Source organism: Crocuta crocuta, unplaced genomic scaffold (assembly GCF_008692635.1).
Source record: "Crocuta crocuta isolate KB4526 unplaced genomic scaffold, BGI_CrCroc_1.0 scaffold179, whole genome shotgun sequence".
NCBI lineage: Eukaryota > Metazoa > Chordata > Mammalia > Carnivora > Hyaenidae > Crocuta > Crocuta crocuta.
In genome coordinates this window covers 13,197,938-13,222,983 of record NW_027551568.1, presented here as the reverse complement: position 1 = coordinate 13,222,983, position 25,046 = coordinate 13,197,938, and the positions used below count along the sequence as shown (strand labels likewise).

The 25,046-nt window shown below is 44.5% G+C and overlaps 2 protein-coding genes and 1 long non-coding RNA gene across 4 annotated transcripts in view; 1 reads left to right on the top strand and 2 right to left on the bottom strand.

Moving 5' to 3' along the window:
* Window positions 1-1,263: 1,263 nt before the first annotated feature.
* On the bottom strand, window positions 1,264-12,033 carry MED28 (mediator complex subunit 28). Its single transcript, XM_077750576.1, has 4 exons — window positions 11,869-12,033; window positions 7,606-7,672; window positions 6,823-6,935; window positions 1,264-5,326 (listed from the first exon to the last, which is right to left on the bottom strand). Exons 1-4 carry the CDS (start codon window positions 12,016-12,018, stop codon window positions 5,129-5,131), a joined length of 528 nt encoding a protein of 175 aa, XP_077606702.1. The 5' UTR covers window positions 12,019-12,033; the 3' UTR covers window positions 1,264-5,128.
* Window positions 12,034-12,111: 78 nt separating this feature from the next.
* The window catches only part of LOC144220268 (uncharacterized), a 15,671-nt gene continuing 2,736 nt past the window's right edge, over window positions 12,112-25,046 (top strand). The window contains exons 1-2 of one of the 2 annotated variants that reach the window (XR_013331671.1): window positions 12,112-12,236; window positions 12,715-12,825. This is a non-coding gene — a long non-coding RNA (uncharacterized LOC144220268). Of the gene's footprint in view, window positions 12,237-12,685; window positions 12,826-25,046 lie in introns of both variants that reach the window. The other variant, XR_013331672.1, reaches the window with a different exon arrangement.
* Window positions 15,197-25,046, bottom strand: part of LAP3 (leucine aminopeptidase 3) — a 27,922-nt gene continuing 18,072 nt past the window's right edge. Inside the window, exons 11-13 of the mRNA XM_077750440.1 lie at window positions 18,348-18,427; window positions 16,430-16,539; window positions 15,197-15,756 (exon numbers count right to left, since the gene is read on the bottom strand). Coding sequence (XP_077606566.1) covers window positions 15,567-15,756; window positions 16,430-16,539; window positions 18,348-18,427 — 380 coding nt within the window. The 3' untranslated portion in view covers window positions 15,197-15,566. The remainder of the gene's footprint in view (window positions 15,757-16,429; window positions 16,540-18,347; window positions 18,428-25,046) is intronic.

Here is a 25,046-nt window from a genome sequence, read left to right as displayed (position 1 = left end):
CACTGCAATAATTGTATCTGCTAACTAAATCTGAGCATGCTTCTACCATTTATTACCTTAGGACACATTCCTTAAGTACCTAAGCAAAGCATCAAAGGATACATGCTTAAGCTGTTTGATATAACATCACCATCCAGAAAGTTTCTATCAATTTCCACCTTCACCAACAGTGAATAAAATCCTACCTCTCTGTACCCTAGATAATACTGACAAAGAAACTCAATTTGATAGATAAAACATTCTTCCGGTTTTTGTGTGCACAATCGGATTCCATCAATCTCTCAAGAGTGAGTGGTCCAGGCCTGACAGTGATGGCTTGGGGAAAACCGTGCAGATGCAATGAACTGATTCAGGACTGACTCAGGAGGGAGAAACAGCAAGATTGGGTGATAAATCTTGTTTGGCTCTTTTAGGTCAGAAGCAGGAGGGGCTAACATACTGTTGGAGCAAAACTGGAAATGAAGATTGCTGTCAAGTGTTTCTTAACTAGGGTAGAAAAGACTGAACTTGCTCAAGCAATGGCTGCATATTGTGTATCTGAGCCGTTATCAGCTGCTCTAGCATCGATGTAACATCCAACACGGTAGTTGTGAGTGAGGCTAGTCGGTCTGTACTCTCTCCAGGACCCATCTGGATTCTGCAAGGGCGAGGCTGGGAAATTAAATGGAGCTGTGACAGGGACCGATGTCCCCACATTCTTCACATTTCTTATGGTGGCGCCAATCTCCACCATCACCCCTGGGGATGCAGTCTTATTTTTGATCTACTCCCTCCTTCTAGCTCCTCAGCTGTCTGCCGTCCCCCTAAAGGTGATAACCAAACATGCCCCAGGCACTGAGTGGCTGTTTACTATTTGTTAAGTACTATTAGTCTGTCATTATTCCTCCACGGAGAGTCAAGACAGTGAGGTGCTCACCAGCCGACTCCGCTGTTCTTGTGCACACAGCGTGCCCCCTGACCTTCCAATGTTTGGTCCTTGCACTGACAGTGCTCCCTTCCACTGGGACGCCTCACTGGGGCGCCACTGGTAACTGCACCACCATGGGTCTTCCTTGCCGGCTGGACAGTGCATCAGCCAGTCCCCAGAGCCCATCCTCCTACTGTCTGCTCTCAGACCACGTCCACTAACAGCCGTGTCAGTCAGGTTCTCCAGGAGCTATCTCCCAAGACACGATTAGAATTTGAATAAGTAGTAAATATTTACTTACAATTAAATATTGGGGACTTCAATGCCCCTCAGCCAAGGACCACCAGAAACACATCTGTAGTTGAGCAAGCTGGGTTTATTACTTGTTGCAGTAAAGGAGAATGCTCATTGCAGAGATGGTGGGGCTTCTCAGAAAGAGGGTGTTAGAACCTATTTCACAATTCTGGCTTTGGGGAGTGATTTCACGGACAGCCTAAGGATGCAAGGGTGTACTCTAGATTGGAGGTTGTAAACCAGTCAGGGCAATTCTATGATTAGGTGCCTCAAAGAAATCTTATCTGTAGGGAGCACAGACTAGAGTGAAGATACAGCTGAAAATGGTTAAAGGAAAAAAAAAAAAGCGTTACTCGCTTCAGCCAGATGCATGTTTGGTGGGTTAACACCGTGACCTTATTTTTTCTTTGAGCTTAGACAAAATGACGAGGTGCTTTTGTCTTGTCTTACTTTATCATGGTCTCAGAGCAACTCTGTCTGAGTTGGTATTCTGAGACTGTTCATGTCCAACAAGAGAATAACATGGCCTAGGTGGATAGGTGTCCGTAACACAGTTCAGTGTCCGTAATTCAGGGACAGGTTTTTCTTCCTCTTCTCAGGAAAAAGATGGAACTTAAACATGTAACATAAAGGGGAGAGGAAGCCCAAGACAAGAAGAGCCTTTGGACCATGGTACAGGTTGACAAGAGTGATAGGGAGGCCAAGGGAGATTTGGGCAAAAGGCTCAGGTAGTAAGACAGACAGTAAGACAGCACCAAGAAGTCTTGGCCAGGCCAGTGGGAGCTCCAGAGCAAAGACGGCCCGTGAGGAGAGCACCACGCTGGGCACAAATGACCTGGCTTCAGTAACCCAACCGTGTTTGATCGCAGTGGGAGAGCACGGCCTCCAGAGAAGCCTGCAGCAGACCCCCAGGGGTGGAGCTTCGGTAACTACTCCCCCACAGCGACTCTCTGGAAGGGACAGCTGGGCAGCATTCCTCCAAGGCCTCCAGAGGCCCAGGACCAAAGGCTCAGAAATGTCAACACTGAGAAGCTGGGTAGAAAAGGAAAGAGAAGGGAAGATGTACCAAAGAGAACGAATTCAAGTAAAGAAGATGAAGTGGCCAGTAACCGTCACAAGCACAGGGACAGTCGTGTGGAAGGGCCAGCCTGGAAAAGGAGGGAGAGAAAGAGAGATGCTGGAGACGGTGAACGAAGGGCAGGAAGATGAGGCAGCAGCTCAGGCACCGAGGGAAACAGGGATGGAAGACGAGGAAGTCCTGTGAGCTGCAGGGAATGATCCAGGACACAGGGAAGCAGGAGACAGACAGCGCCCAAGGATTACGCCCCAGAGGTGACTGGCCTGGGGAAAGGCTGGTCATACACAGGGTAGGCACTTCAGGAGGGGAAACAGGAGGAAACAGGAAGGAAAAAACAGGAAGGAAATAGAACAGAAAGGAAAAAAAGGATATCCTGAAGGTGTGGGTAGGCTTGTCATTCTGGGACTGGAAAAGTAAGGGAAATCTTAGCTGACGGTTTCTGATTTTCTCACTGAAGGAGGCAGCAACTCAGAGCATTTTCAATGTTAATCATCAAGAGGTCATTAAAATGAAAATAATATTCACAGATAAGATTGAAAGACTGTATTGACAGAGAACTCTAATTTCATAATAAAGAAATGGCAATAACTGGTACTTGCATAAATTCAAAATATGTTCACTAAGCACCAAAGAGAATAGTTCCCAATGTTTTCACTAAGAACTTCTTTATTACTGAAAGACTGACTAAAACTTTATTTAGGTTTTTAATCAAGATATCTAAAGCTGGTGGGGCGCCTGGGTGGCTCAGTCAGTTAAGCATCTGACTTTGGCTCGGGTTATGATCTCACAATTCGTGAGTTCAAACCCTGTGTCAGGCTCACGCCTGGAGCCTGCTTTGGATTCTGTGTCTCCCTCTCTCTCTGCCCCTCCCCAACTCACGCTCTGTCTCTCTCTCAAAATTAAGCTAAACATTTTTTTAAAATTGAATAAAAAAAAAAAAGAAGAAATCTAAAGCTGCCAATCAAAGCTTCTAACTGGCATGAGGTGACCAGGTTAACAACCTTGAAGTCCTATAATGTGAGTAAAACCTTTAAAAAGCTTTGTTTTTTAAACAAAATCAAGTATAGATTTTTGAGGGGATTTGTTGGCTTCAGGCTGTGTACCCCACACACATGCACACAAACAAAAATGAGTAAAAAGCATTATGCATAACAAAAAATAAATAAGTGGTCCCTGTACATTCAGAGGGGAACGATGCCTACTTCTAGTGCGGGGCACCGAGACAGACACAGATCACTACCCCCCACCCCCAAGGGGAACCAAGCAAGGTTGGTAAAGAGAGAGGAAGTCCTGTGACATGGGGGTGAGGCGGAGGCACCAGGGACCAGATGGCATCAGACCAAACAGTGAATGGATGCATGTCAGTGTCGTGTAGGGAGGGCCTTCAAGGCTGAAGGAAATAACACAAGGCAGGACACGGAGTCACCGAAGTATAGCCTGTTCAGAAGACAACAGAGCATTTCTGGGTAAGGAGACGTAATCTGATGAGACTGTAAACAAGGGAGAAAGGAAACCCTCCTCCAAGGAGCATCACACACAATGCCGGTCTGTATTTCTCCACAGCAGCTCAACAGAGAATCTCCTTGGCCCATGTAACCAACAAGATGGTAAAACGTCTTCCCAAATGCTCAGATCCCATGATCTTCGAGGATGGTGAGGCGCTAAGGGTCATCTGCAGCCCACTCCCCACCTCAAGGCCCCAGTCCCTTGGAATCAACATCACTCATTTGCAAGATCCTTCCTTAATGAGAAATTCTGCTACAAAAAACCAGAAACAAAAATGACACAAGCAAACAAAACTCAAAATGAAAAGAGATGACCACAGCAAGCTTTAACCTCTCATACTGCACGGATACCTCAACTGCTGTGCTGAGCACAAGGTCTGCCCCCTTACTTAAATGGCTTCATCACTGCAGAACCTAGCAAAATTTACCACATCACTGCTCCTGCTACACACCCCCACCCCAAAAGTGAAAAAACACCACACAAGATATAAACTTACCCCAAATAAAAGTCAACAGCAACTTAAGTATCCTATGTATTAATATTACACCAACTTAGGATATGATAGTCCTTTCAACCTATTCACAAAATATCATTTTGAGAGCTTTGGAAGCCTTATGGACATTGTTGCATTAGATTCCTCTTCCTGAGGTAATTCAAAGTCTTGAAATATGCAAATTTACCACTGAGGGGTAATTGTCATAAAAGGCGTACAACCAAAATCCTCATCTTCTTGATTTTCAGATCAAATCATACACCGTTTTCCTTCAGATCATAAAAGCTAATCTAAAACTGGAAACAGGGGCACCTGGGTGGCTCAGTCGGTTAGGCGTCCAACTTGAGCTCAGGTCATGATCTCACGGGTCGTGGTTTCGAGCCCCGCATCGGGCTCTCTGCTGACAGCTCAGAGCCTGGAGCCTGTTTCAGATTCTGTGTCTCCCTCTTTCTCTGCCCCTCCCCAGGTCGTGCTCTGTCTCTCTCTGTCTCAAAAATAAATAAACGTTAAAAAATTTAAAAAACAAAAACAAAAACTGGAAACAAAAAGATTAAGTCATTAAAAATAATACAAAGAAACCTAAAAAGGAATCCGTAAGTGGCATCACACTAACAGTCTAAACTCTGCTGAAAAAAAAAATTTACTTGATCTACCAAAGCCATTTTATAAAGTACTCAAGAAAAAACATTTATAAAAATAGGGGGAAATTTTAGGTGAGACCATCAAACAAAAATCATCTCATTCTTTGGCAAAGAGTTCTTCCAAAATGTCACGTCCACAGGAAGGGATGCTCGTCACAGCTGGGTCTCAGCTGACTCACACCCCGGCTCCCCTTCAGGCCCGCCTGGACTCAGCTTTGCTTCATGGGTGCAGGGATGTTCGCGGATGCCTGCTCCAGGTAGGCCAAGGAGCCCTGAGGGATGTCAGTGGGCTTTTTGTGCTGCACGTTGATGTCTTCCAGCACCTGCTGCCAGTGCCTCAGTTTTGTCAAGTGCTTCTGGACCAGAGCATCTTTCCGCTGTAGTTCATTCCTTAGTTCTGAGACATCCTACAAACAAAGATGAGGAAGTCAGGGAAAATTCATGAGAAATGAAAATAGTTCACTATGGTGAACTAAGAGCACTAAGAAGTAAACTCAAAGAGAATCAATGTAACCATGTACATCCATTACTCTGCTTGGCTCCACTATCCAAATAACCCACAGCAACTCCTCTAATGGAAAATGCTGCCTAACACTGAAGGTTTTATTTTCATTTTCTTTTAATAAGTAATCCAGATTTCCAATATTGCAAAGTACCAAAGGGCAGGTAAACAAAATCAATTTGGCTCTTTCCCAACCTGGTCCCCAAGCACCCAGTATCTCTGTCCAAAGGCCACTCACTGCTGAGGATCTAAAACACTGAGAATCTGAAACATATGTTGACAACTGTTTAAGAGAGTCCACACCACTATTCTATCAGTTCAGGCTGAAGTGCTAAAATCTCATATTCAAGAGCTTTTTAAATGAATACCAGCATTGTAATTCTTTATTAAGGCCTCGCATTGAACACACCTATGTAGTCAAATACTCAAATCAGGAAATGCTCTGACATGATAAATTATAAGAGTGTCATCTTGGGGCACCTGGGTGGCTCAGTCGGTTAAGCATCCAATTTCAGCACAGGTCATGATCTCAAAGTTTGTGAGTTTGAGCCCCGCATTGGGTTCTGTGCTCATAGCTCAGAGCCTGGAGCCTGCTTCGGATTCTGTGTCTCCCTCTCTCTCCTGCTGTCCTGCTCATGCTCTGCCTCTCTCACTCTCTCAAAAATAATAAAACATTAAAAAAAAACCTTAAAAAAAGTGTCATCTTATCATTCACGTTCTCAACAGCTGATATCCATTAATAAAAAAAAGTTTTTCAATTGATTCAACAGCCTGTGGGAGTAGTTACTTCAAAAAATACCAAAAAACAAACATGTCAATTTAGTTTCTCATGAAGTTCCCAGTCATCATGGCAACCCCAACATATTTCCAAATGCCCCAATTTCAAACAAGTGAGATAAATGAAACCCTGGGTCTCAAGGAACCTGGGAGAGAAAGAACATTCAATTTTTGATTCCTTGAACAAAACTTGAGCCCTTCCTGTGTATAAAGCAGCCAGGGATACACACAAATCACAGTTGCTGTCCAAACGAACCTATCATCTATATTAATGGCTTTTCAACGTTTTTCAAGCAGCAAAACCTTTTAAGAAAAGTCCTCCAGCAAATGAAACTGCTCTGTTTGAAGTCCAGCTTTCCACCTCCACCCCCTGCCTCCACTTCCTGCCCATCTTGTCACGAACACTGCCATCTAGCAGCATCTGTACTCAATCTGTCTACAACTACTTCCCATTTTCCAACTTCTAGGGTAAAATGCAGTTTGGGTCATCCCTGCCTCCCTCGCTCCCCCAGCTTTTTCCTCTTCCCCCTCTCCTGGGGAAAGGCTGTATCTCATTTAAAGCACAGATGGAATCCTGACAATATGTGCTCTTCCAGAAACTTGAGGAGAAAGCTGAATTCATACCTCTTTGATAACTTGCTCTGGTTTCTGGACAGATAACTGCAATCTTTTTTGTAGGAAGAAACATTCTGTCTGTCTCGCAATATCCAGAAATTTCTGGATACATTGATCAACACCTTATTAAAAAAAGACCAAAATATTAAGAAAAATACTAGACACAAATATCTCCATTATAAATGAACAATCATAAATATTAAAACATCACCTTCCCAAAGAGGTAATCTGGAATTTTAATTCTGGCCACAACAGAAATAATGACTCCCAACCCTCCATGTGTTAACCAACATTAAATGGCAGATAATCTGTGTTTATATAAGGTTAATGAGACCTCAGCGCAACACCAAACTTCTTCTGAGGACAATCCAGAGATTCAGCAATTAGCATCACGACTTCCATTTAAAATGTAACATGTAAAATATAGTACAAAACAACTGGAAACACTTGGGACAGAATGTGGGCAAAGTCAGGGAAACAAAGAGACTTTTCTTCTCTGTAACACCTTCAAAAAATCATCAAAACTTATTTTTTTAAAAAAACAGCTCACATTATTTACTGGTTGTCACTGTCCTATACCAATATGGAAAGCTCATTAGAACTGGTCCATTATGAGCAACATGTCAATTGATAAACTGAAGAATGAGCAGTATATAGAAATGACTGCATAAATCTTATTCCCTGGAAAAGGTCTCTAAGGATACAAACAAACCTGAAACACATTAAGTGTAAAATCAGCAATTAGCAATCTTGCTGAAGGCAAGAACATGGTCTACAAGAGTGAATTCTTACCAGTTCTAATTTCTTCCTGATCCGTGCCATTGACATAGTCCTGACTTACAAGAGAAGCAAAGCAAGCCTGTGTGATCCAAACATATAAGAAAACACGTCATTCACATGTCAAAAATACTACTTCAGAGTAAGAAATAACTTTTCTTGAAGCTACTCAACGAGCTGACACAGTCTGGGTTTACACATCGGCTGACAAGATATCCTGCTAATGAGGGAACTTAGTCAACTGAGTCCACCATAGTCCTGGAGGGAAAGTCTGCAGATGAGGCGGCTGGTATCTGCGGGCATCCCAACCCGGCTTCTCTCCTGCCACTCGCCCCTTTCGCCAGGATCCCACTGCCCACCAGAGCCTGGGTCCCTGCTCCAGCTCCACTTGAGGCCCCTCCCTCCGATGCGTACATGTTTGCACCTCACCCTGTTAGGAAAAATCATTACCTCCTCAGAGAGGCTGTCTCTCTCTCCTCTGTTGACATGGCTCGCTCTCTCCTATGCCAGCTTTACTGTTTTTCACAGTTAACTGACATCATCCCATTCTTCCATTACCAGTCGTTTCCTACCAGCTGGTGGGAGTTCTGCATAGCTTGTCCGCTATACTCCTAGTGCACGAATTCTGCTGGCACTAAGTGCTGCTCGCTAAATACACGTTAATGACAGCCGGGACGGCCTGAGCCCTTGCTATCATATGGATAAACAAGTCCCAGAGAGAGTTTCTCTACAGGGGCACCGATCTGCTTGAACACGTGATTCAGCCAAGGAGTTCTGTGCACAGGAAACTGTTAGGAAATGCCTAGTGAAGGCCTATCACATGGCAGTGGGGTCAGATAGAGAATGGGAGAGCTGGCGGGGAGCGGTGGCCAGAAAGCAAGCCTTGGGGCCCCTGGGTGGCTCAGTTGGTTAAGCGTCCGACTCTTGGTTTCTGCTCAGGTCATGATCTCACAGTTCCTGAGATGGAGCCTGTGTCTGGCTCTGCACCAGCAGCGCGGAGCCTGCTTGAGATTCTCTGTCTCCCTCTCTCTCCGGCCCTCCCCTGCTCGTGCCCTCTTCCTTTCACAAAATAAACAGACTTTAAAAAAAATGGGAGGGAGGGAGGGAGGCAGGCAGCCTCAAACCTCAGGGAAGCAGAGCCCCACCAGCAGTAAGCCAAGTACACCTAGTGTGAGGTAGGCATATGTGGGCCCAAATTTAGGCCATCACCCACATGTGAGGGCCCTTTGGGAAGCAACAAATGCTGCTGCCAGCAGTTTCCCCTATTTGTTTACAGAGAAAAATCACAGGGCTCCTCCTGGAATTCCCTGTAACACCTCAAGAAATCTGAAAAACAAATTGCCCACTCTGTGTATTACTTGGAAAGAGGACTCCTGTTGGATTTGGGGTAGGAGCAGGGCACACCTGCTCTGAGAAACCTGTGGGTACTGGAAAACATCCCACCCAGGAGGCCAAATGGGCAAACCAATCAACAGTGGTGGAGCTGCTCCCTCACAATCAGCGGGGCCACCAGGCATAGTGAGAGGAAATCGGATCTCAGGAATTTTCGTTCCCTCTTCCCTCTTTAAAAAAAAAAAAAGAAAGAAAGAAATCAAGGGCACCTGAGAGGCTCAGTTGGTTAAACATCAGACTTGGGCTCAGGTCATGATCTCGTGGTTCATGAGTTTGAGTCCTGACATGGGGCTCTCTGCTGTCAGCATGGAGCCTGCTTCAGATCCTCTGTATCCCTCTCTCTGGGCCCCTCCCCTGCTCTCACACTCTCAAATATAAACATTAAAAAAATTTTTTTTAAATTATCTATACAAGTCTTCATAGACAGGTGAGCAGTTGTATGGAGAAAACATGTGGTGGTCTATAAAAAGATTATGATTTTTAGAAGTATGTGTAGGGAGGCACCTGGGTGGCTCAGTCAGTTGAGCATCCATCCAACTCTTGGTTTCAGCTCAGGTCATGATCTCAAGGTTCATGGGTTTGAGCCCTGCGTCAAGAGCCTGCTTACGATTCTCTCTCTCTTCCTTTCACTGCCCCTCCTTCACATGCATGCACGCGCGCTCTCTCTCTCTCTCTAAAAATAAATAAACTTAAAAAAAATAGCTTTAGAAGTATGTAGGATGGAACCTTTGGCTGGAGACTCAAGTAATAGTCTTCATTTGCACAAGCAGAGGATTTGGCTTTGGGCCAGTAACTTCATCTCTGAGCCTCAGTTTCTCCATCCATAAAAGGAGAGGATGGTCTCCAAGATGGGTCTCCACAAGAGTGCGTGATCTCAACGAACTCGCTACATTAAAGAGCATTCACTGAGCAACCAGAATGAGAAAGTCAAGGGAAAGCACCCAATAGAAATGAAAAGTGAGCAAGCAGTGCCATGAGCCACCAGAGATTATGAAACAGAGGCCCATGCAGACCACAGTGAAATTAAAAGGAAATGGAAATGTGGCTTTGAGCAGAGCCCTGAGAAGGCTAGCTGGGTGATCATGCAGCAGCTGAGAGCGAGCCCAGGTAGCACCACCCTCACTCCTTTTCACCTGGCTTTATAAGAACCCCCTTTTGGGTTTCACGTTCCCTTAGAGGGCCTTTGGCAGCTGCGCCCATGTGTGCTCTCAGATACCATGGGTTTTCTTCTACCAGAGCACTGATCCCACAACACAGCAACTGTTTCTTCCACCCGGCTGTCATGAGTTCCTTGGAGGCCAGGACTGTTTTCTCTGTATTCTTAGCATGAATGACAGGGACACAACAGACTCCTTCACTGTTTGACAAATATTCACCAAGTGATTGCTACCTGCTACCACTGTATTAGCACTGATGGGAGAAAGAAGGGCAGATCCACTGGGGAAGTGATGGGTGAGCTGGGAGAGGGGACCTGGAAACCCAAAGAGGAAAACAAATAGCACATGCAGAAAAAGTCTTATGTGCCTAGAAGTAAGGGAAAATTGGAATGAAGCAGAAAGTTGAGCATCCAGCGCTGGGAAGGCCACAGTAACCTTTTGGCTTTATCTCAAGAGTGACAGCCTTAGGGCACTGGGTGTTGGCTTCGGCCAAGACTTCTACAGGGCCAGTCTTTCAACAAGCTCTCAAGACCCACAGCCACCTCACCTCAGTGCTAAATGCTGCTCTAAAGCTTACCAAACCCCTTCCTTTATGGCTTGGCACCCCTGCAAAGGCATCTCATTCTCCTCCCAGATAGATTTTGATGTCCTTCAAATCAGTTCTCGCCAAACTTTTCAACATACACTCCCCAGTAAAAGCATTTCTGCCCATGCTACCCCAATCACACATTCATTTACGAGCCATATTCATGTTCTACTCTATCTTACATGGTATAAAACTCACATGACTAGGATTTAAAAGTGGAAAAGGGAGCTGCAATTATAAGTTATTTTATTTCCACACAATAATGGCTCATCTTTCACTTTGGAGACCATTGGAAACCATCTTATTTTTAAGCACTTACTTATTTTTACCTCTCCTTTGTCTACTACTACTCCCCATTTTCCAACTTCTAGGGTAGAACGCAGTTTGGGTCATCTCTGCCTCCCTCGCTCCCCCAGCGTTTTCCTCTTCTCCCTCTCCTGGTACCAACTTCCACATAGCAACTTTTATGTTAAGTCCATTTCATCCCCAAGAGTCCATTACTTCAGGGCCGTTTAATGGAGCAGTCCAGAGGGAAGGGTACAGGATGCAGCAATGTGACCTTACCCTTCATAGAGCCACCAATACTGTACACACAGGGATGCGGGGAGGAGCGCTCAGGGATGGGGCCAAGAAAGGGTAAAACGAACAACCGACTGGGAACCTAGAAAGGTCCCAAGGTTGGGGGTGGGCAAACTTCAGGTCCATTTGCTTCCAGAAACCACAAAGTCTACTTTTCCGCCAGCAGACCTGCGCACAATTCCAGCCACCACTCAACATGGAGAATTTTTTTTAACGTTTTATTTTTGAGGGACAGAGCACAGCTGGGGAAGGGGCAGAGAGAGAGAGTCACAGAATCCGAAGGAGAGTCCAGGCTCTGAGCTGTCAGCGCAGAGCCCGACGGAGGGCTCGAACTCACGAACTGTGAGATCATGACCTGGGCCCAAGTCCGACGCTCAGCCGACTGAGCCGCCCAGGTGCCCCATCAACATGGAGGTTAAAGCAAGGAACTTATGTTCTCTGCGCTTCTTCCCCGATTTGTAAGCCTGACGCGAGCATCGCGAAAAGGGACAACCTGACCAGGTGCAGCTTAGGTTTCAGGTAAGAAAGGAGGCTGGGAACACAGACGCCGCAGTCTCATCTTACCTCAAAAGAGGACTCCAACTCGTCCACCAACGTACTGTTAGAAGTTCTCGGAGGGCCTGGCGCGGCCTGAAGAAGCGAAGCCTGACCCCTAGAGTCCCCGGGATGTCCAGGCGGCTGCCCGGAGAACATACCTCCCAGCGGCGCCGCCATGTCTCAAATGGTGGACTAGCGGCCACTGCGCCTGCGCAGGAGCTGGCTCACGTGGCACGCGCGGTCACGTGACATCACCGGCTGCCGCAGGCTTCTGTTCGGCTCCGGGGAAACCGTAGGTTTTGATAGCTTCTCCTTTTCCTTCTCGGCCAGTAGGCAGCCAGACTTTTCTTTTTATTTACCTGAAGAACCGAAAGCTTAGACCGGATCTGACGCAGGTGCGGGAGTAGAGAATCCGTAACTACACTGCAGCGAGCCCCTCTCCAGGAGTCCGGATACTCCTGTGCAAGTCCCGCCTTTGCCCTTAAGATCTGGAGTGACTTTGGCCAAAGCTTTCTCTCTATGGGCTCGGGTTACCCGTTGGCAGGGGGAGGGACGCAGCCCTTTATTCCTCAGTTAACGAGCGTTTACTGTGTACCTATGACTCATCTAGTCAGTGTGGACATAGCGGGAACAAACTGGCAAAGTTACCCCTGAAGTCTCTGTGCAGAGACCGGCAACAAAAACATTAACGCTGTTCAGGCTCCCTGTGTGCCTGGCCCAGTTCACCTTAGGTATTTATGGTTCCTTAAAGCCAGTATGCTAATGTCTTTCAGTAACTTGCTTTTTAACACTTATTTATCTTTTCAGAAGCTAAGTTTTTGTCCCATTATATTTCATTTGACAGTTTTCCAGCACATCTATTCTTTGTCCTAGGCTCTATTTAATCTGAGGCTATAACAGTGACCCCAAGTCTCTGTTCTTGTGGAGTTTACCATTGTTTTAATGGGAGAGAGACACGAATATATATAGCAAGATCATGTAGAGGTAAGTGTTAAGAAGAAAAATGAAACTCGGTAAGGCGATGGCTAGTGATGGATTTGAGATGGGTGGCTGGAAATGTCCTCTCAGAGATCTGTGCTAGTGTAAGGGGAGTAAAAATTTAAGTAGAAAATCTTACTAGATGCGGGCAGGGGTGCCTGATGGCGGAAACTGCCTGGCATATTTAAGGAACCACAGAAAGGCCAGTAGGGCTGGAGTGAGGGAGGCAGGGCAGAAGTAATCAGAAAAAGCAGAGGCTCCCCTTTGCCAATCAGGTCTCAGATCAAAAGTCATCTTCCCAGTGTCCATCTGAATTAGCGCCACGCTCCCAGCCACTTCACCCTGTTGAATTTTCTTTCCAGCACTTAAGCATCACCTGAAATGACCTTGTTCAATTTTCTTCATTGACGAAGTCACCTGGCACACATGCACCAATGGAATGCAAGCTCCATGAGATCAGGGCCTACCTGTCTCGTTCACATGTGTTCTCAACATCCACAAACTGCCTGACATGTTCGTTGGTTGAACAGAAACATAACACCATAAGGGAGCTAGTGGACCCCAGCAGTTCCCAAACTCTTTTTGGGTCTTAAGACCCCTTTATACTTCTACAATATTACCGAGTGCCACAAACATTTTTGTTTGTGTGGGTTGTGTCAGCCAGTATTTATTCAGTTAAAACTTAGAATCGGTAAAATATCTACCTATTGAAACTGAGAATTTAAAATATTTATTTAAATATGAGGCAGCTAATGTTACCATCAATATTTCAATACATATAAGTGTTATAAAACAAAAAAAAATCAGAACAATGGGAATCACTTTACTTTTTTGCAAAAGTAAAAGACTTTAACACTTCTCATCCTCATGTGGACTTCAACCCCAATAGCCATCTGGGATTGTGAGGGAGACTTGAGGTTGGGGGGGGTTGATGCGCATTCCCAGTCTGGATTTCCGACCACTGTCGGGCTGCTCCAGTTTTGGGATTCTCTACTTCAGCTACCTCTTAACACTATCGTATTCTAAACCACTGCTGTTTTGGTGCACACCACAGCCATGCCTAGACCTCCCCGATAGGCATGGGTAATACCACCTGCTCAGAGCGTGGTTCTGAGATGAGTGAAGGGTTTGTGAAATACCTGGCAGCCAAATGCATATGCAATGACAACTATATTTCATCTCAGCCAGATTAAAAGCACATGAATCCAGGGCTAAGTCATGCTTTTTGGAGCCCACGCTCTAGTAAACACAAAAGTTGCCGTTCCTGTTTATAAAATGACTTTGATAGAAAGCTTTCTATCCAATCCCTGCTTTGCCTTCTGAGTCACCTAGAAGCGATCGAGCTTCTAGTTTCCCTTCACAAGCTGGTGGTTCCGCCTTTCCATCCTTCCTGAAAGTAGCTTCTGGACATGGATACTCAGGAGCGCCTGTTTCCTCACTATTCCTGCATGATTTTAATTCTAACAAATAACACAAATCTGCATTCCCATTCCCTCTCTATAAACCACTTAAGATGCATAACATCCTCCTACTGCCACATTTTTTAAATATTAAAAACAACTCCAATAAACAGGTTTCCTGTCAAATGTTCAGTCTTTAAAAAAATAAATATAAGGTATAGATAGATCCAATTCATGGGTAATGTGTTCACAGATACAAAAGTAGAAAAAGGGGAGAGCTTTGTCCTAAATCTGCACAAGTAGAATTCTGTTGATTGACTGTAGTCCCAGGTGATAAGCAAATACTTTACCCATGAACAGTCCCTTTTATTGGTCTTTTCTGCTTTTTTTTTTAGTGTTTATTTTTCACAGAAAGACAGAGTAGGAGCAGGGGAGGGGCAGAGAGAGGGAGACAGAATCCAAAGCAGGCTCCAGGCTCTGGGCTGTCAGCACAGAGTCCGACACAGAGCTTGAACCCACCAATTGCCAGATCATGACCTGAGCTGAAGTCAGACATTCAACCAACTGAGTCATCCCGGCGCCCCTCTTGGTCTTGTTTCTTAAATATATTCCACATCCATTCAAGCCACTGTGCTGACAGAAAGCACTACGGTGTAATAATGAAGAATGCCAGCTCTAGAGACAGGCCCCTAGGGTTTCATCTCTGCTTTCCCACTAACCAGCTTGGTGGCATTGTTGGCATGTTACTAACCCTCCCTCTGGTGCCTCATTTTCCTCATCTGTAATATGGGGGTAACAGTACATACCTCACCACCTGATAAGCTCATCACTGAGTGCTCTAAAGTGATCACTAACATTGGAGAAAATACTGTATCACCATGTCCCAGCTTACTTAGTTCACATAACACAGCCAGAAGAGACAAGTTATAATGGTCACTGAGTTGACAGTAATACAGAATACGAGAGCCACACCAGGGAGCACAAAAAGTTGAATTTATTGTTTCTGACAAGTGCATAGGAACCTTTAGTTTGTTCCTCACATCACGAATCTAAAATATAATTTTGCTCCTCAATTAAAAACATCTACTCTGAAAATTAATTAGGTAGTTTTTCAACATTTAATCATTTATAGAATATCTTAAAAATCATTGCCAAGCAAGATATTAGCTTTACCTTTATAAATCTCTACATAAAATGAAAAAACTCAAGGCAATCAGATTTTCTTTTGTTCTACATTTTTAAATACCATCCTTTGTTTCTTTTAAAAGATTTTCATCCATTCATTCAAAAATATTTTGAGGCTCCACTGCCCATTTAAGACAACTGAAAACCTGTAGAGGATCTGAACTAAGCAGTGTCTTCACTGAAGTGAAGCAAGAACTCTATCAGGGTCCTTGTGGGTCTCCCGGTCATGCCCTTCCGCAGGTACGGAACCTCATCCTTGTTGGTCATCACACCTGCTATGTCTAAATGTGCCCACTTAGGATGAGTCACAAATTCTTTCAGGAACGCTGCAGCCGTACATGCTCCTGCAGACCTGGAGAGAAAGACAAAAGCCACTGTTTAACCCCATGTAAATGTGCACTGACCACTTCATTAAGGCCCTCCATTCATGCTAAGTAGCTCCTATGAGCAGACAGCAAAAGTCAAGCTAATGAGATCTACTGAGAACCCAGAAACCCCTTGCAGAATATTTATTCTCAGACACAGCTTTAAACAATAAAGGATAAATTCTAGACTCCTCTTCCCCATGGAATGAATTCACTAATTTTTCATCTTTTAACCATTTGTTTAAAATGACTTTTAGGGACGCCTGGGTGGCTCAGTCGGTTAAGTATTCAACCCTTGGTTTCAGCTCAGGTCATGATCTCATGGTTTTGTGGGTTTGAGCCCTACTTCAGGCTCTGTGCTGACATTGTGGAGACTGCTTAGGATTCTCTCTCTCCCCTCCCCCCACCCAAGCTGTCTGTCTCTCCCAAAATGAATAAATAAATTAAAAAATAAAATGACTTTTAGATTTGAAAACATGCAAAATTTTGAGAACCAGTTGGCAAATACCTTGAAAATTAAAGACCTTAGAAATTCACGCTTATGAGTGCTGTATCAAAAGGAAATTGGTTACATTTTTCTGTGAAAGGGCATAAAATTAAAGTGGTCATTTCCATAACCAAGGATTATAAAAATGTACTTTGGCAGCTTATTTTACATACCTGTATTTTCCAATGTTATTAACATCAGCAAGTTGGCAATCTACAACTTGTCTTGTATAATGTTCAAAGAGAGGCATCCTCCAGACACGGTCCCCTGTTTCAATGCTGGCCTAGAGAAGAAACAGGTAAAACACTTAGAAGACTTCATGAAGTAGGTTCTGGTTAAATCCACGGCACTGATGTTTCAATGCAGGAAAGAAAGACCTGTTCTGTCTGACCTGTTACTCTAAAACAAGAAACTATACGACCAGGTCCAAAATCATTTCGGCTAATTAAAAGATTTACTTAAAAATTATAAAAGAAACCAGGAATGTTGTAAAATGTCCCACAAATTTGTAGGGCATCTGCTAAAACCATCAAATATTATGGATTTCAATGTACAATAATCTGGTATCCAGTAGTACATCCAGGCTTTGTGGGACTGATTAGGGGGAAACATCACCTCAGTGCGGCAGGGAGAGATGTCTGAAACTGCACCACTAAAGACCACAGACTAAGAAAAGGTGAGCTTATTCATTCACGTAATCAAAAACACACTCATTCACATACACCATTTACTGAATCACTACAGTGCACCACCAGGTGTTGGAGTGTATAAAAAAATTTAACGTCTGAGCCATCAGAGGGCTCAAAAACTAGTAGAAGAAATAGATACACAGATTGTTTTAATACAGTGTGGTCAAACGTAAGACCCAAAAGTGGAAAGTCAGGAAGTAGCAACAGAAGCTGTTATTTTGAGACAGTAAATAGCATATGAATCAGCCCTACAGTTGAAAATGGCCACGGGCCAAACACACTTAGACTGCTGTAGACTGCTGACTGGCATTTAAATGTTTATACACATATAACTTTGATTTTTTTTTTAAAGAAGCTTAAATTTAAAAAAATTAAAACAATAGCATTGTCGGTGCTTGATAAAGAGAGACACTTGGGTGCATGAGAGGCTGCAGGAGCGTCCCCCCTACCTGCCCAGCCTGGCGGGAGACAATTGAGCTGAATGTCACAAGTGCTGGGCAGGCAGGGCAAATTTAGGACCTTAAATATCAAGAATGTATTCAGAGACATTTGGTATTTGTCCCCCACTGGGACGTGGGAAACTCCCGTTCATCACTTGTTGAAAGAGGCGATGGCAGACGGAGCTGTCTCATTACCAAGCAGATACACCGGGCAGGGCTCAGGAGAGAGATGGAAGCAAGCAGCGGAGAGAGGTGGCCGCTGAAGCCGCCGGGCTCCCCCGTGAAGACGGCGAAGAGCATGCAGCCTAGGAATGAACACCCACCAAAGGGGCCGGCAAAGGAAAAGACTGGCAAAGGAGGCTGAAACAGAAGTCGGTGAAGAAGGGAACCAAAGAGATTATCACAGATGCTGAGAGTGGGGTGTCACCAAGAGGCCGGAGTGGGGTGCCACCTCCCGGAGGCTGCATGGTGTTGCTGGGGAAGCCACAGGCAGTGGGGGAGGCATGGGGGAGGGGTGACCGAGACTGCCGTAGGGAAGGGGCAGGCTGGCTATGAAGGGGTGTGGAGGAGGCAGAGAACAAAGACGTACTTCTCACCGCCCACGCCCACTAATCGACCAGGACAAGCCCTGTTTACTCAGGACACACATTCACTAAAGGCCATCCTTTCCCTTACAAAGCTGTCCTCAAAACCTTTTCTACCTCAGGGATTCTACACAATGGCTATGGTATTCGAGTCACTTTCACATCAGTCTGAGGCCACAGGAGAAGGTATCATACCTATAATATCGGAACGTTTATAGAGAACCCAAAGCACACTGAACAGAATATACTGTATTTTCAATTCAGAGGCAAACCTAGGACATAAAAATTACTAGGTCACACAGGGGTTAAAGAAAGAACAATTTAGATTTAATTAGAATAATCATTGCAGTGATTTTTGTGTCTACATATTATTCCTACCTCAAATAGTCTGTTCCACAGCCAGGACGAATTGGTAAAGACCCCAGTGGCACCGGACCCCAGAGCTATGTCCATGGCACCTGAAAGCACAAGCCCTCAGAGGTCATGTTCAGTGTCTTCAGGCACATGTTTCTCTGCTGCTCAAACCAAAACATCTGCCTTTAATTTGATTTTCATGTATGCTTCTTTTTCAAATAAGATACCCTTGGGAAATCTTTACTGTATACACTTAGTATCTTCCTAGTTCCTCAACTAGACGTCACCTTCAATGATTAAGGAATGTGTAACAAGGGAAACAATACCAAATATCACCAAAAATCTCATCCTCAGCATAACCATTACATATTTTAAATATTTCCTTCCAGATTTTTTCTAAACTTTAAAATAAGAACAAAAGACCATACTGTTCATGTCCAAGTATGGGTTTTTCCTCTTATGCTTTAAACATTTATTCCTCATGGGACGCGTTGGTGGCTCAGTTGGTTAAGCATCTGACTCCTGATTGCGGCTTAGGTCATGATCTCACAGTTCCTGAGCTCAAGCCCCTCGTCAGGCTCTGAGCTGCTACTGTAGAGCCTGCTTGGGATGCTCTCTCTCTCTCTCTCTCTCTCTCTCTCTCTCTCTCTCTGTTCCTCCCTCGTTTGTGCTCTCTCTCTCAAAATAAATAAAAAAATTTAAACATTTATTCCTCTTTTATAAACAAACATTAGAAAGTCGTTTTAATGAGGCGCCTGGGTGGTTCAGTTAAGCGTCTGACTTCAGCTCAGGTCATGATCTCATGGTTCTTGAGTTCGAGCCCCGCACTGGGCTCTGTGCTGACAGCTCAGAGCGTGGAGCCTGCTTCAAAGTCTCTGTCTCCCTTTCTCTCTGCCCCTCCCCTGCTCTCTCTCTCTCTCTCTCAAAAATAAATATTTTTAAAAATTAAAAAAGAAAGTAGTTCTAATGATTTTAAAAGTCCACTGGGTACAAGTATCATAATTTACCTTTTATGGAGCATTTAGACATCTCTAATTCCTCTATTAGAAAAAACATTTCTAATCACATCTGTCTTTCCTTTTTTTGGAAAAAAGTGTTATTTTATCATACTTAGTTTCATCTTCATTTCCTTCTCCAACAAAGTTGCATCACCTTGGAAGACTTCCCTTTTTACTTTAATATATTTTTAAATGAAGTTAGAAATCCAGATTTCCAGGTTTTGTGGGCACACATTCCTGAATGCCAATCACAAGAAGATGCTGCAGGTGAGTGGTGCCTTCTCTGGTGCTGGTATCAGCTCTGGGCACTTTTGTTACCTCCCTGGTCCTGGCTGCGAGCTCTAGGGCAGGGATCACATTCGTTCCTAAGTATTCCCACAAGGCCTAGCATACTGCCTGGCACCCAGGAGCTCCGTACCACCCCAGTACCATCCAGTACTAGGACACGCACGGGACACCAGAAGAGACACCACAGAAGAAGAGGGACATTCTGTAATTTTCACAAGGTGGCACCTGCTACCTGTAACACAAGGCATGTCCAGGCTGCTCCTTAATCCTTTTTTTTTTCTCCTTACAAATAGTTTATTGTCAAAATGGTTTCCATAGAACACCCAGTGCTCATCCCCACAAGGCTGCTCCTTAATCCTTAACTGTGGCTTTGCAAGGTGGCTTTGCATGGACTGTTAGCACCTCCCTCACGAAAAACTGAAGCTTGAAGACAGAATTATATACATTGTTTTGTAAAGTTTTTGACAATAAACAAAACTTTCCATATTCTTCCATTTCTTCACAGTTGGGATTAGGGGCCGTTATGACACGCCAATGAGCGATTCCTTACCCCTGCATGTTTGTGGTATTTGCACACATCTCTGACTTAAGAAATAAAGCTTAGTAATCCCTACCAAATAACACCAGCATGCTTCACAGAGCTAGAACAAACAATCCTAAAATTTGTATGGAGCCAGAAAAGACCCCAGATAGCCGAAGCAACCCTAAAAAAGAAAACCAAAGCAGGAGGCATCACAATCCCAGACTTCAAGCTGTATTACAAAGCTGTAATCATCAAGCCAGTATGGCACTGGCACAAAAACAGACACTCAGATCAATGGAACAAAATAGAGAACCCCGAAATGGACCAACAAACATCTAGCCAACAAATCTTTGACAAAGCAGGGGCACCTGGGTGGCTTAGTCGGTTAAGCGTCCGACTTTCGCTTAGGTCGTGATCTCGCGGTTCGTGGGTTCGAGCCCCGCGTCGGGCTCTGTGCTGACTGCCAGCTCGGAGCCTGGAGCCTGTTTCAGTCTGTGGCTCCCTCTCTCTCTGACCCTCCCCTGCTCACGCTGTCTCTCTCTCTCTCTCCTAGAAATAAATAAAAAAACATTTAAAAAAAAAAAAACTTTGACAAAGCAGGAAAGAATATCCAATGGAATAAAGACAGTCTCTTCAGCAAATGGTGCTAGGAAAGCTGGACAGCGACATACATAAAAATGAACCTAGACCACTTTCTTACACCATACACTCAAAATGGATGAAAAACTTCAACATAAGACAGGAAGCCATCAAAATTCGAAGGAGAAAGCAGGCAAAAACCTCTTTGACCTCAGCCGCAGCAACTTCTTACTCAACACGTCTCTAGGGGAAACAAAGGCAAAAATGAACTATTGGGTCCTCATCAAAATAAAAGCTTCTGCGCAGTCAAGGAAACAATCAGCAAAACTAAAAGCCAACTGACAGAATGGTAGAAGATATATGCAAACGACATTATCAGATAAAGGATTAGTATCCAAAATCTATAAAGAACTTATCAAACTTAACACCCGAAAAACAATCCAATGAAGAAATGGGCAAAAGACATGAATAGTCACTTCTCCAAAGATGACATCCAGATGGCAAGCGGACACATTAAAAAAACACTCAACATCACTCATTATCAGGGAAATACAAATTAAAACTATAATGAGATACCACCTTACTCCAGTCAGAATGGCTAACATTAACAACTCAGGCCACGACAGATGTTGGTGAGGCTGTGGAGAAAGAGTGCACTGCTGGTGGGAATGCAAACTGGTGCAGCTACTCTGGAAAACAGTATGGAGGTTCCTCAAAAAATTAAAAATAGAACTACGCTATAACCCAGCAACTGCACTACTGCTATTTATCCAAGGGATACAGGTGTGCTGTTCTGAAGGGGCACATGCATCCCAATGTTATAGCAGTGCTATCGACAATAGCCAAAGTATGGAAAGAACCCTTATGTCCACTGATGGATGACTGGATAAAGAAGATGTGATATATATACAATGGAGTATTACTCGGCAATCAAAAAGAATGAAATCTTGCCATTTGCAATGACATGGGTGGAACTAGAGAGTATTATGCTAAGTGAAATTAGTCAAAGAAAGACAAGTATCGTGACTTCACTCATGAGGAATTTAAGATACAAAACAGATGAACATAAGGGAAGCAAAAATAATACAAAAACAGGGAGGGGGACAAAACATAAGAGACTCTTAAATATACAGGGTCACTGGAGGGGTTGTGGGGGAGGATGGGCTAAACGGGTAAGGGGCATTAAGGATCTACTCCTGAAATCATTGTACTATATGCTAACTAGCTTGGATGTAAACTTAAAAAGAAAAAAGGGAAAAAAAAAGAAAAGAAAACTTAGAGGCATCATTTCATTTTGTTAATCTTGGTCAGCCCACGGGCCACACCCTCGCCATGAATAAGCTGACTCTCCAGGAAAGACAACAGTACTTTAGTACCCGATTACTCTGTGCCATGAGGGCACTGGATTGTACACTTTTTCCAAAACATGACAAACTACATTAATAATTGGTTAATAACAAGGAATTTTGAACAATTGGCAATTTAAAACAAAAACTGGTGACCCATATGTAAAAACCCATAATTCTGCATGACATTTGGGTAACTCAGGTCTGCCTGGGTCATTTGTTCCTTCAGGTTTTGTGACTCTCTACCTCCCAACTCTCTCTCAAACCTATCCAGTGCTCTCTACCACGACTGCTACCACCCTCATCCACTGACCGGACTACAGTAATAATGGTCTTTAAAACAAAAAACAGAAACTTGTGGAAATGTCCAAATATACACGAAGAGAATAGTACAATACATGCACAGATACCCATCAGCCAGTATCAACAGTAACCAACTCTTGGGCAAGCGTGTTTCATCCATACTCCCTACCCCACTCCCATCCTGCGCAACGGATTATTTTGAAGTCATCTGCAGACACTACAACATTCATCCTAACACACGCACTCACACGTCCACAAAAGTCAGTAAGCACGCACTGCTCACCGGCCTCGCTGGCCTGCCAGGCACCTCGCCCTTCTCCAGTGCGTTCCGCACACGGCCAGCACGGGCCCTTTCATGGTACAAACATGACCTCATTGTCCCCAGAGTTTCCCGCTGGACTTGGCTCAGGACAAAACCCAGTAACATGCCAAGGCCGAGCCGGGGTCTGGCACCTCCTAGAATGTTGGCCTTGTGTGCCCGCCCCAGCCCCAGTGTGCTCTCCTCAGTCCCATTCACTGTTGCCCCACAAGCCCCAAAGTAAAGGGTGCCCTCCACTGGGATGCTCTTCCTTCCCTCCTCCACCCAGTGGTGCCTCTGCTCAGATCCCAGCTCACTCAGCGGTTCTCAAACAAGATGCCTGACTCTCAAATAAGAATGTGGTATCTTCCACTAAAGGAACAGGAAGTGACAGACATAAATAGTTAATATCCAAATGACATCAAGGCTCTGAAGCTAACTCTATTACTTACTTTAGAAAATGACCTATTTTCCTTTTTTTTTTAATTTTTAAGATTTTTTTTAACATTCATTTATTTTTGAGAGAGACAGAGCGAGCGGGGGAGGGGCAGAGAGGGAGGGAGACACAGAATCTGAAGCAGGCTCCAGGTTCTGAGCTGTCAGCACAGAGCCTGATGCAGGGCTCGAACCTACGGACTATGAGATCGTGACCTGAGCCAAAGTTGGACGCTTAACCAACTGAGCCACCCAGGTGCCCCAAAAATGATCTATTTTTTACATCATTACAGAACTTGGTACAGAAATTGGTACCATCACCAATTTCAGAATTACCAATAGCAGAGTCATATTTTCCATTTTCTTTTCCAAGGCCCATGTGGAGCCGTATATTGAGGTGCTAACTGATCAAGTTACCAGAACTGTCATGGTCTTCCAGAAACATCAAAGCTCTAAGGATGTCACCCCTCTTGCTCCATCCCAAATCACAAAGATGCGTTAGAAAAATGAAATGAAATAAAAACAGGTAGCGTGAGCGAATGGTCCATCCACTGAACACACCACCACCATTCCTACAGGCTGGTACAGGTCTCCTTTTTCAAGGACAGTAACACTGCTTCAGCGTCTGCCAGGCCAGGGGCATCAACTCATATCATCTCACCCCACCGGCACAGAAACTCCTTCTGTTAATGAGGTGCTACCATACCCCTTTTACAGATGAGACAACCGAGGCCTTGTCCAAAATCACATACTGTTAAGATGCAGGACAAATTTTAAAATCAGGTCCTCTATCTCTGAAGACTGTGTACCTCCTCCCACCATGAACCTGGTGTTGCAAAGTATTTCTTACTGTCCCCTTTGATCACAGCTACCGGAACTCAGAGGGGGCTCAGTCACTGTGTGGGGAGCCCAGCCAGACCAACACCCAGGCAGTGTACAGGCTCACCCACCAGCTCGCTCTCAGCTACCTGGGGCCATTTTTCTCACCCTTAGACTAGGAAAATAAGGGAGGGGGTTGTGCTTCCTCACTTACAGAAAGGGTGCACTACCACCCAACTCACTGCTGCCCTCCAAACACCAGCCTCAGCACCTCTAACCCCCAGCTCACACTTGCTAAATCAAACAGGGAAATAAAAGACCACAAAAATACTACAGTCCATTAAAAAATGGACTCCCACCCAATAAATCTATGCGCTGTTGTTCAGAGCCACATAAAAGGGAAAACATGAACTGATTTCTGCTAAAGTAAAGGCTCACGTGATCAGAAGAAAAACCAAAGCATGAAAAATGATCTGAATTTTAATCTTCGAAGAGGCAGAAACAGAATGAGTCCCTGGCAAGAGAACTCTTGGCTGAAAGACTCTTAAATTTGCTTTCTGCAGCAAGACAGTGCCTGCTGCCACCCCTTCGGGATGAAGCTGTTACTCTCCAGAGCAGTGATGCTCCAGCCCCCTCCTCCCAGTGCCTGCCACGTGCGGGGAGCGGTGCAGGCGCTGTATTCAAGAGGCTTTCTGAAAGCTCCTCCCAATCCCCACAAGTCTGCCAGGCAAACGCACTCGTCCCAGCACTGATGCTCCAGGGAGTCAGGTAACTTGCCCAAGGCTGAACGACCATCAAGCGGGAGACAACCTGAGTCAGCCTTTGAGCTCAGGCTTCACACTGCACATCACACAGCAAGGCCTCTGTTAAATGAGGACCTTCCTACTCACCCCCCACAACATTTTTTGTTTCTTTGTAACATCAAAAAGTTCTGACAACTCAGCTGGCATCAGATACATTATGATTAATATAAGCGGCTACTGATTTGGGGATTTATCGGTAATCCTTTCAGATCTGTATCAAATAGCAATCACACCACAAAACGTCTCGTGTCATTTTTAGATGTCGCTCTGGGTGGGCTGATAGAATCCACTTGTTCTTTTTTTTCTTTCTTTCTTTTTTTTTTTTTTTTTT